Source organism: Cydia pomonella, chromosome 4 (genome assembly GCF_033807575.1).
Source record: "Cydia pomonella isolate Wapato2018A chromosome 4, ilCydPomo1, whole genome shotgun sequence".
NCBI classification, from domain to species: domain Eukaryota; kingdom Metazoa; phylum Arthropoda; class Insecta; order Lepidoptera; family Tortricidae; genus Cydia; species Cydia pomonella.
The window spans coordinates 24,664,771-24,677,662 of NC_084706.1; the positions used below are offsets into that span (position 1 = coordinate 24,664,771).

The 12,892-nt window shown below is 37.6% G+C and overlaps 1 protein-coding gene across 4 annotated transcripts in view; it reads left to right on the forward strand.

The window, feature by feature from the left end:
- LOC133517336 (synaptotagmin-5-like) overlaps positions 1-12,892 on the forward strand; it is a 103,133-nt gene that overhangs the window by 79,330 nt on the left and 10,911 nt on the right. For all 4 annotated transcript variants that reach the window (XM_061850602.1, XM_061850607.1, XM_061850605.1 and 1 more), the window contains one exon: positions 1,880-2,106. In XM_061850602.1, the coding sequence (XP_061706586.1) occupies positions 1,880-2,106 (227 nt within the window). The remainder of the gene's footprint in view (positions 1-1,879; positions 2,107-12,892) is intronic.

The window sequence follows — 12,892 nt, forward strand, 5'->3', positions numbered from 1 at the left end:
ACGGGCCGCACACTTGTTTGCCACCGCCGTGGAGTAAATGAATTACACTAAAAACTAATGAAAGGGTCACTTATCAAACCACACGTTTTAATTGTCTTCGAGTGTAAATTTAATTTATGTTATCGTCAGTTTCAGAGAGACAAGAATACGGCCCAATTCAAACAACGCTTCTAAGATATCACAGCGATACGATACAAGTCTGTCAATATCATAAGTGACATTTCTTCAACCAAAACTTTTGAGACTGACAGATCGGTATCGTATCGCTATGACATCTTAGAAGCATTGTTCGAATTGGGCCGATAGTCGTTAAACAAGGACGTGAAGTGAACCTAATGTGAGGAAATTCATTGCCTATCGGAGTAAAGGTACAGGATCGGTCCCATCTGGAAACAATTTCACGTAATGAAAATTGGTTAGATAGTGTTTTAGTCCAGATGTACTAACAGGCGTATTCTAAATTTCATTTTATGATATGAATTCGATCTGGATTAGATATGAATCGAATTCTTATCCTATAATTTAAAATACACCTGTAAATAGGAAATTCCAAAATTACAGTAGGTATGTACACGATATCGTTATTTATTTTAATAAAAGTAGTTATGAATTTTACAAAAAATATACTTATTTTCTCTATACTTAGTGTAATAAAATAAGGTGCGGCAAGATGCTTCAAAATGGACGCTCTCCGACAACCGCGCGCGTGCGGTGGCCGCCATTTTTAGGGTTCCGTAGCCAAATGGCATAAAACGGAACCCTTATAGTTTCGCCATGTCCGTCTGTCTGTCTGTCTGTCTGTCTGTCCCAGGCTTTGCTCCGTGGTCGTTAGTGCTAGAAAGCTGAAATTTGGCATGGATATATAAATCAATAAAGCCGACAAAGTCGTACAATAAAATCTAAAAATTTTTTTTTTTTAGGGTACCTCCCCTACACGTAAAGTGGGGGTGAATTTTTTTTTTCGCTTCAACCCTAGAGTGTGGGGTATCGTTGGAAAGGTCTTTCAAAACTAATAGGGGTTTTCAAGAAACATTTTTTGATAAAGTGAATATATTCGGAGATAATCGCTCCGAAAGAAATAAAAAGGTCCAAAAAATATGAAGAAAATCGTGGAAGTAGAGCTTAAGAAAGACATTAAATGAAAACTATAGCGGTCATGATCAGTTTAGCTGTTTTTGAGTTATCGCAAAAAGTTTTCCCTTCATAGTAAAAAGACTTATTTTAATTAGGTATTGATTATGCAAATTTGCCTATTTGTTTAACTCAGGTGAAAGGTACCGTTTCATCCCTTGGTTAACAATTTACCATACTTTAAGCTCCAGTTTAGCTTATTGTGACGGAAGAGTAACAACGGAATCCTACACTGAGCGTGGCCCGACATGCTCTTGGCCAGTTATTAATATAGAAAAGTTGCCGCCTTGTGGCTGCGCGCCGCAAGCCGCAAGGCGCGAAAATATAAACTATGCTTTTTACCGCCCGAGGGGATATACAGCACCGGCACCTTCGTTCCCGACGGCCGCGCCCTTGAAGCCGACGGCCCTCGGCCTCGCCCCTTGAAAAAACATATTTCATATGTAGTTTAATGTTAATAAAGATAAGACGACCTAAACATTTCTTAAGGCCTAATTTCCTCACTCACCACAGATTTACCCCGACAGCCGCACGGTCGAGACCGACAGTCCCTGGCCTTGCTTTTGAAAAACATCTGTTATGTGTAGTTTAACATTCATAAGTATAAGACACTGCCATTCGTGCCTTCTTCCTCGATGGCCGGACGCTGGTGCTGGCAGCCTCTGGTCTCACTCTTGAAAAACATTTTCTAGTTTAAGGTTAACCTTTAAAGAGTACCACGACTTTAAAGTCTATTTTCCCCTAACAGAGCCACCGTGGATCCTCCCCGGCCATCCGCACCTTCGCCCCCGACGGCCGCACGCTCGAGGCCGGCGGTCCCGCGCCACGCTCGCCGTCGCCGCTGCGCGCGGCCTCGCTAGACGTCCGCGCGGCCCCCATGGCTGGTTCGCTGGCCTCACTGGCAGATTCACCGACGCCGTCGAGCCCGAGACATCTACCGCCAAGATGCTTGTCGCCATTGCTGATGCCGCCGAGGTAACATTTAGTAATTTATCTGTGAATAAGGGCAATTTCAGGATAAAATGAGGTGTATTCGGTACCAATAATTACAAATACAACAACAAAATCACCCATATTTCAACATATTAGGCTCCATTTTCAGGTTTATACGATTTTTTTTAAATAGGTACACCTTGCCTTTCTTCGAAAATATTGAAATTTTTGGTTGAAATTAGTGGGTGGTGGTCACAAATTGGTTAGTTTTGCATGTTTACATACTTTTTGGTATGAACCGGAACAAAATTTTGATTTTCAGTACGAAAACTGTTTTTTAATCAAACAAAATGTTTCGGCCTAGCTGCACGCGGACCCCATGGAGGGCTATGTGACTCTTATCCCGGCTGTACACACTCGTAGATACCACTGTTAAAATAAAAGCGATTTTAAGTTTTTCATACAAAACTTTTTTTGGTCTATTTCGTTTGTTTTAAAAACTGAAGCTTTATCTTTTACTATAATACCTTTAAACGAGCCATTCTTGTATATACAAGAATTGTTTTCTGCGATCTCGGAAACGGCTCTAACAGTTTCGATGAAATTTGCTATATGGGGGTTTTCGGGGGCGAAAAATTGATCTAGCCAGGTCTTATCTCTAGGAAAATGCGCATTTTTAAGTTTTTATGTTTTACGAGCGTAGCTCGGTCTCCCAGATAATAGACTGATTAAAGGCAATACATCTACCATGCCGAGCTTGCCGGGGACTCCACCGCACGACGATAACGGAACGCTAAGTGTATTCTACCTTAATTAATAATTAAAGATGTTCTCCAACGGAGTGCTAAGTAAGTGCAATGTGCATTATAAATGACCCTTTTGCTGCTATAGCTTCTTGACAGACTGCATTCGTTGTGTAAATAATTAAAAAACAAATAAATACAATACAATTTACAAAGTAAATTTTCGTAACACAATTGAATTCAAAGTAAATATGTCTCACGAAAATTTAATTTCGTTCATTAAATAATTTTTTTTATGCAATGTACATACTTATATGTAATTTTATTTTAGTCCATCAAAACTTTTTTGAATAGCGGGAAATTGTGTATTGAGCAATATTCAAAACTGCGGGCGCGGGCGGGATATATTTCTGGGAAGGGAGTGTTAGACCAAGCTAACAGACTGTGCAAGTACTATCAAAATCGGTGCCAACTTAGCTTGGTGTAACTCTAGTCATGTGAACCGTTTTTCGTAGTCAAAAATGTACTGAGAGCTTCATCTATATTCCAGCATAGCAGCGGCAGGTTCTTTTTCGTAGATGGGTCCAAGTTTTTCTCCTTATAACTTTTAATCATACCCTTATTAGACAGGACGCTATATGTACCATTAAATCAAGTTATAAAAACCCGTAGCGCATTATGCCAAAAAAACCATTTTCATCTCTCCTATTCGGAAAGTTCGCCTTTAATAGGCTGATAGCCAGGTAGAAAATTGCATTTCCCACCCTAGGGCGGAAAGTATTTTTTTTTATTTGTACTTCGAGCAACGGCCAACAGACATACATGCCATATTATTCAGTTATAAGCTCTCATATTAGCCTCCGCATTTCAGAATAACTATTATCGAAATTAAAATAATGTCAATTGCATTGCATTAAGTATGAAAAAATATACTACTTGTATTTAATATTTAAATGTATAAAATAAACATAAATATTTGTTAATAAATCAATATAAATGACGATGAAAGTTTTTTTTTCTCATATCAAGAGTTTGTTTTCTATGTTCCAAATAAGTTATAAAAGAAAATATGTACTTCACAAACAGCGATTAATACAAATAATTAAGCGAAATAATCAATGGAAATCTGACAACGTCGGAAATCCTTCTCCTGTTCCAAACGGCCAAGCCACATATTTTGACTAAGGCGTAGAGTTTGTGAAGTTAGGGCTTGTAGAGTTAGAAGCTAGGCTCAACAAGAGATTTGAAAGAAAGAAGAAGAAAGAAATGACATTTATTCCATAAAGCACACATACACAGGACAAGAAGATGAAATAAATAAGTTAGAAAGATAATGATAAAAACAACAAAACAAAAACAAAAAAACAACAGATATAAATTATGTACACATTAAAATCCGAAAATTACACACTTGGGTTTAGCAATGTGTGCAGTAGGGAAAAGACCCTGTCTCAGCATATTGTTGCTATTCGCAAACGAGGCAAATTGCAACGCTGTTATTCTGCCTAGGCTTTGGGGAGTGACATATAAATATTAATAAATAGGTTTATATAGTAATATATAGTTTATATCCAGGCTACCCGCGCACAAGCCGGCGCTGCTGCCGACCAGGCCCAACTACTCAAGCGCCGCAAATACTCATCTTTACTGCAAGATTATGAGTTTGCGGCGCTTGCAGTGGAGACAATGGGACCTTGGTCGGCGGACATGAAAACATTCATGGGGGCTGTCGGCACGGCTGATCGACGCCACTGGAGACCATAGGGCTGGCGCTTACCTCTCCCAGCGTATATCCCTGGCAATACAGAGAGGTAACGCGGCCAGCGTTATGGGATCTTTGCCGCAGGCAGAGGCTTTAGAAGGGGTATTCTTTTTATAACTAATTTGTTTATTAGTATATCTTTTAATTTTAGTTTTATTTAATATTAGTTTAATTTTTAAGTAGTTTTATTTTATGGCTAGTTTTAGTTTTAATTTTAACACCTAATCAAATAAATTATTATGTACGTCTTAGAGATATAAATAGGTATTTAAAAAACACTAATAATATAGTAAATGAATAGTTACTGAAGATTAAATTAAAATATTAAATATTAATGCCAATAACAATTTATTCGAGAAAATGTAGGCAGTGTGCCCTTGCGCTCCGCTTTACTCGTCTTGCCGGGGGCTCTGCCGTGCCCTCAGATTCCGTTGTTTTAGTCAGTCGTCATTTATATTCGCTATTCTGCATGCTCAGGCATCAATGTCGAATCAGTATGCCCCGACATGGACAACCACTCAATATAGCTAACCCCCATGCATACAAACCCATGCAGGGGGTCAATTACCTCAACTCACTGTACATGACAGCGCACTGTTACGGATTTTAGCTTGTATTTTGATGGAATATTACGATTGCCTTCGCCAAAAAGCAAATAGTAAACATCTGATACTCATAAAATGAGATTGAGAATATTCTTTTCTTTACCGAAAAGCAACATTTACATTAAATTATAATAACAATTATATAAACACTTTCGTGTTGAGATTGATCTGTACGCGGTTCGTTGTCCACTTAAAAATGAAGATGAAGACTTGAAGAGTCAAAACAAAACAAATAATATTAAGTATAAGAATAGAAATTTTGTTTTCCGATTTCGGAGCAATCCGGGACGAAACATTCAGTCGTTTTCGCAAAAAAGAATTAAGTAATATTAATATTGCGCTACCGACGTACAAATTGAATTTTTTTTTGACAGCTGCCTTCCTATCGCTTAAATCAAAGGTCAGGGGCCCGTTTCTCAAAAGCTAGTAACTTATTAACTAACACAAACGGGACTTAATCGCGTATTAAGTTTTAAATTGACTCCGACGTATCGAGGACGGCGTTGTCCCCGTTGTCTCGGAGAAGACTGGCTAAAGTTGACATCAACATCTTCTAGCCGCGCGAGTTTTTCGAACTACCCGCACTTGATCTTGTTTATTGGCTTGAACATTCTGCTCACTAGGGATGTTACTCTGTCGACACACAACACTAACGATATTCGATTTTTCGACTGTCGATATTCGTTCTCGCTTACATATACTAATGACTGGATTCCATGTGGATGAGATCCCCAAACCCTCGTCCCGGTTGAAATTGCAGTTTTTTTTATTTCAATGGCTTCCCGCACTTTTCTGCTGTTTTGTGTGTGTTTTTTTGTGCTTAATACGCAATTAAGTCCCGTTTGAGTTAGTTAATAATGTGTAAAAATCGTGAAAGTTTAAATCAGAGCTAGTAACTTGTTATACAAGCGGGTGTCACTTTTTGTCAGGTTTTGTCAGAACGGGACTTCCACTTGTAATACAAGCAACAAGCTTTGGAGAAACGGGCCCCTGGACTTTCAAGCTGGATCGAAATAGCCAGCTAGGCTAACGTCCAGCTTGAATAACAAACCCTTGGCTTAACAGGAAAGGGGGACACCGCTTCTCCATACAAACGCTGTCCTCATTTTACTCTGGATATCAACGTTACAGGAAATATTTTTACAACATTTGAAGCACAGTATTATTAAGTGGGCTTTTATTGAAATGATCACCGCCAAAAATAGTAAATGATCACCAAAATTAAAACTCCATTTTAGTGTGAAATTATAACCAAAATTTTCCCACCTTGCTATCCAAAAAGACAGAGTGACGACCTGGGGAGCATTTTTAACTAATAAGTTTATTTTAAGTTTTATAATATAGGTAGTTTAGTTCGTTTATTTATTTTTTATTTAAGTTAACTGTATTTTATCATTTTGTGTTGTCCCAATAAAGTTAAATCCCGACTTAAAATAGTTACCCAAGTAGCATTCGGGGTTCTATATGAGATGTCTAGTCGTTCACATGTACTCCACAAGCTGTGTAAGTCAGCTGTATAAGAGCTGTATAGCTTGCTATAATGCTCTTATAGAACCAGTTTGGGCACAAATTAGACAGCCTTAAGTTCACTATGGCTGTACATTAGCAGTATAATAGCATTATAATAGCAGTTTAAGTAGTAACATCGGACTTAAGGCTGACTAATGGCACTATATGGGACGCAGTGTGAACCATACAACGTACATGAGTGTAATAAAGAGTAACAAGTGGCTAAATACACAGCTATCACAGTTATAAAATCCGACAAAAGTACTCCAGTGCTACCTAAAATTCTCGTGGGTCCATTATATTTCTTTATTTTATTTATTCCTCATTAAGTTTGGTTTTTTGTGTGCCATCAGAAACACCGGCGGATATCCTTTGGATAAATTTTATGATAACACGCGGTAAAGTACCTGTTTTAAATTCTTAATAATGTTAAATGCTATGGGAATGCAAGTTTATCGTGAAATGTATACATATTTACAGCTAAAATATTCACGCGCCTCTGTAAAAACGCGATATTCATTTTAAAATATTTAAAACTGGCTGAGAGGAAATCAACAATTTTCAGTTTTTGACATTATATTGGCATTATAATTATACTACGGTAATTAATTATAGCATGAAACCAAAACTCAATCGCTCTATCTGCGTATTTTGTGATAAATTTGCATGATAATTTTGGAGATTTATTTGGTAAATATTTTAGGTTACGCAGAACAAAATGGTGGAAATGAAATACGGTTATGTGAACTGATATAACTCCAATTTAATGCGGTGAGCGTATAATAGGTTCACATGTGTTCTGTTAGAATGCTGTTACCTATATAAAGTCCCACATTTGTACCACTACAGAGCCAATGTCTATAAATTTATTCTAATGTGAACTAATGTACAGCTTTAAGATGTAGTTTAGGTCAATTGTGTATCATCGTATAATTCTTTCAATATACTGAAATTTTAGAGATCCTTTCTTCTTCCACCGGTTCTCGCTCTTATTTTCCAAGGTTTGTTATTCATTTTCAGAAATTTTTGCACGCGACGTAATATAAACACACAGCTTGTGGGATAAGTGTAATAGAATATCACATTCACATTCATTTTCAGCTTACAGCAAATTAGAGTAGTACTTGTGGACAAATAAACTGCTATTGATGTTAATGGACAACACATATAATCCTTTTAACAGCCTACAGTGCACATGCGAACCATTTAAACACTTCTGTACAGCTAGTAAAAAAAGGTTATTTTAATGATCACAAACAAGTCCTACTACAGCTACTAGCTGTATAACAGTCTCAAACAAGTAAACATAACAGCTTTTGGCTTTATAAATGACCATGTGTGTTCTATTAAAATGCTAGCTCTACAACATCGTACAAGTAGGCTGTTAAACAGCGGTTGCCGTATCTCTACCCTCCTATAATGCTCTTAGTCAGACGGCTGACTAAAGGATAGTTGTTAGAGTATTATAACACCAACAGTCGTATAAAAGTATAACTCTACCCTCCTATAAGTCCCTTAGACGGGAATAGGTGTTATTAATCGCAATAATGCAGCTTATACATCACGAGTGAACTGTAATAATGCTTCAAGTACACCTGGGAACTAAATGTGTACTCTTAAATGGAGTAAAATGCTACTTGGGTAAAGACCACCAAAATTTAATTTAATATGTAATGCAAATATTTAACATCTCGTTATCCTATAATAGTAAATTACGCTAGGTAAATCATTATTTACCCAAATATAGTAAATAAACTTCAAAAGTTTGACCCTATACTATTAAAAAATGTTTACTAGGGTCTGAGTTTTTTGTCTCTAAATTAATTAAGCCACTTTTCTGATAGCAGTTCGGTTCTGTAAGGATCGCAGTTCAGCCCTAACTAACTTTTCTGGTAGTAGTTCGGTGCTGTCGGGGTAGCAGTTCTAACCTAACCTAACTCTCTTTTCTACTTACAGTAGCATTCCGTTTTGTAAGGTTCGCAGTTCTAACTTAACCTAACCCACTTTTCTAATATCAGTCCGGTTCGCGTGAGGATCGCGGTTCGAACCTGACCCACTTTTCAAGTGGCATTTTGTTTCTGTAAGGGTCGCAGTTCTAACCTAATCTAACCCACGTTTCTGGTTGCATTTCGGTTCTGTGAGGATCGCAGTTTAAATATGCATACATGCAGCAGTTTAAATATGCATATGGCAATCATTAGTGGTTTAATTAGGTGAAAATAGTGTATTATTTTGCTTCATAAGATTTGGTGATTATTAATTATATTTGGTGTTTGAATCCATTTTGAAGAGCAATCGTGACTAAAACAGTTAGAACTCTGTGTGTGATTTTAGTCTTTATTTTTTTATGTTTAGTATTTTTTTTTGATAAGAGAGCTTAGGATATCTAAGTATTTATTGATGGTCATTATATTTAATGCCATTAACGTATATATATGCCCCTTCGTTTGTTTTTTTTTTACGATTTTTAAAATTATATTGTAAGTGTTAGACGCTTTTAAAAATTGTACGTAATTTTTCTCTTTGTCATATAATAATAAAAAAATCGCAAAAAGTCAAACGAAGGGGCATAGGTAAGGTCGATACACATTAAATTATGTAAAAATGTTTTCCATAATTTTCCAGGGCGGAAAATGGGGAGTACGTTTGTATGGAGTACCTAACTTTCCCCTCTCTTAAAGCTACCTATGTATTTTTATTCCATAACAAGTTAACAACCACCAACTCTGGGCGCATTCCGTGCACATGACGTCAGACGTACACACAGCTCGCATCAATGCAGGGGGGGTCCCCCACTCCTCCCTCGGTGCGAGAATCAATCTGGCCCGAGCCGGGCGTCAATTGGAATAAACTCAATTTTCACCCGTACTCGGCAACATGAGTCGAAAATAGACGCGTTACTGGTGGAACTCGAAATAACTTGGAGTAAATTGTTAATTGGATCTACCGGGGCCTGTAACACGAGCAAATAATTAAAACGTACTCCTCCAACGACAACACTTTTGTTCTTTTCGTCGTTTGTGATGACGCATGGAGTCTTTAGATTTCCTTCAATTGAAGTATTATTTTGAATGTACTTCATCATGACAGTTTTGAACGATTCACGGTTAGTTTCACTAGACTTAAATCGACCGGAATATGGACCGTGTTTACCTTTTATATTGTTTTTCAGCTCTCGATATTTCGACGCAGTTACACGAGTACCCGTAAATCGCATCTAACTGCGCCAAATATCGGGAGCTCGAAAACAATATAAAAGGTAATCACGGTCCATATCCCGATCGATTTAAGTCTAGCGCCCTCATCAATTTAATTGACGTTGCTAGCGTATTCCCATCTTAAATACTGGCAACTCACTTGCAACCCTTGGTGTTCCATGTGATGGACACCCCATGGGCGGCGGTAATCGTTTACCATCAGGCGATCCATCTGCTCGTTTGCCTCCTATATCATTTAAACAATTAGTCATTTTCTAACTAGATTTTGTTACAAAATTCATCATATGTCACCATCCCGACTCGTAAGTGTTGGCCGAAAGTTAGTTTTGAAATACTTACAGGTGTAATTGTTAAAGAAAACTTTGTTGCCACGTACCTTTACTGCCATCTTTCGACACATGATTAAAACTTTTAGAACGCCATCTGAATTTGATCCTTATTCTTTGACTGATATGTGTTATGTTAAATATCAAAAAGTGGTGCTATCTTACCGGGCACAACCTAAAGGTTATGGCGCCATCGCCTTTGGCTTTCGATCTATTCGATGGCGCCACTTTTTGATATTTAACAAATTTAACACATATCAGTGATAGAATAAGGATCAAAGTCAAATGGCGTTCTAAAAGTTTTAATCATGTGTTGAAAGATGGCAGTATATTACTGTGACTACAACGTTTTCTTTGACAATCCATTCTCTCTGATTCTATTTAATTAACGTTTGGCCAACACTGTTACTCGTATTAGTGAGAAGGGAGCCAGTGGTAACGCTTACTAAAGTTCATGCTGATAGGTCTCACTGTCACAGGCTACAACTCAGTTTAGAGACTGTGGTGGCTGCAAAACGAAGAGTTAACTGAGTTACTCTTTTGTATCGACATTTGTACACATGGTGACTAGGAAAAATTGAAGTTAATTGTGACAGACATCGCACGTGTAGGGTTTTATAGCCGTTAAAGATTTTTTTAGTGCGAAAACTTTTGTTGATTTAAGTGATTCTTGTTATAAGTAATATAATAATAATAAGAGAAATAATAATATAATAACTCAGCCTATATACGTCCCACTGCTTGGCACAAGCCTAGTCCCCACGCTAGCCCAATGCGGATAGGGGACTTCACATACACCTTTGAATTTCTTCGCATATGTATGCAGGTTTGCTCACAATATTTTCCTTCACCGAAAAACTAGTGGTAATAAATATCAAATGATATTTCGTACATAAGTTTTGAATTTGAATTTGAATCCGCGACCTCCGGATTGAAAGTCGGATGACATTTCCACTCGGCGGCCACCACCACAGAGCCCATCAACGTGCTCACTAGCGCCACTGGAAAATGAATGGAATTATGATTGTTTAAATTTGACGATAGATATTAAAAAAGGGGGCCGATACGTACTGTATTTTGTATTTAAGTACCTTTTGAATACATCAAACTAGTTTCTATGTTGCTGGATTCATCGATATATGAACTTAAAACAAAAACGGCCGTTTTAACTTAGACGCCTAGATTGACGAATCCAGCAACGTAAAAACTATTATGATGCATTCAAAAGGTACTTCAATACAAAATACAGTACGTAGCGGCCCCCTCTTGTAAATATCTATCGTTAAGACCGGACCGGGACCGGGAGACCGGGTTTGACGACCGGTTTGGCCTAGTGGGTAGTGACCCTACTTACGAAGCTGATGGTCCCGGGTTCAAATCCTGGTAAGGGCATTTATTCGTGTGATGAGCATGAATATCTGTTCCTGAGTCATGAGTGTTTTCTATGTATTTAAGTATTTATACATATTTATATATTATATATATCGTTGTCTAAGTACCCTCAACACAAGCCTTATTGAGCTTACTGTGGGACTTAGTCAATTTGTGTAATAATGTCCTATAATATTTATTTATTTAAGCAGTGGCGCTAGTGAGCACGTTGATGCGCTCTTAATAACGTAACTATTATGTTTAAAATTAGTAGAATTGGACAATTAATTTAGCAGTTATCTCTCTCTCAATAAATATTTACAATAAATAAATGAATATTATAGGACATTCTTAAACAATTTGCTTCAGTCCCACAGTAAGCTCAATAAGGCTTGTGTTGTGGGTACTTAGAAAACAAAATATTTATAAAAACTTAAACACTCTTACTGTGTTCACTTTATACTCTCAGTGTTCGAGCGCCAAACTACACACAAATGGGTGCCTTTCATCCCTTGGTTAACAATCAACTATTTTATCATATATGGATGGATTAGTGTAGGGTGACCGAGTTATATATGTAATTAATATTGTACCAAAGGCTGTGTGGTCACCAGATTGCACACGTTTGAGCTTGACAACCAATCACCGCATGTTTGAGACCGCATTAAGCTATTTACTTCAGCTGCCTTGGAGGTTATTGACCTGTACCCATATAGAGTCAGACCAAGATAAGTTGGCAGCGATTTTGACAGCCCAGACGGTGCAAGTGTTATTTTAAACGTCAAACTTAGCCGAGCCTTATGGTTTCATCTTGGCACCATTTAACATTTTTTTTTGGTGGGATAAAATGTTCTGCCTCTGGGACGAAAATCCGGGCCCGACATCCAACAAGTGGGAACGGGCTGTTATAGAGTAAAGTAGTGCTTTTAGAAATACGTATGCATTCTTACTGCCAAGTGTGTGCAAAGTTAGCGTGGTCAGTCTACGATTCGCTACTTTACGCGTCTTATCATAGGGAATATTACCCAAAGCTCTTCGTAGAGAGCGCCTATGAGGGCCTACTGTGAAACACAAAAATCTAAATTTCGTTATCTGCCTCTCTATCACTCTTATATATTCGAGCGATAGAGAAGCAGATAACGATATTTCGATTTTCGCGTTCCCCTTATAGGCTGAGAGTAAACATACTGCCTTAATGCATCAATGTTATAGTAATTCATTTGGACCCGGGTACGTTCTTAAACTGCCTCCAAAAGAGAGAGAAGTATGGGCATTGTGAATGTCATCTCGCTTT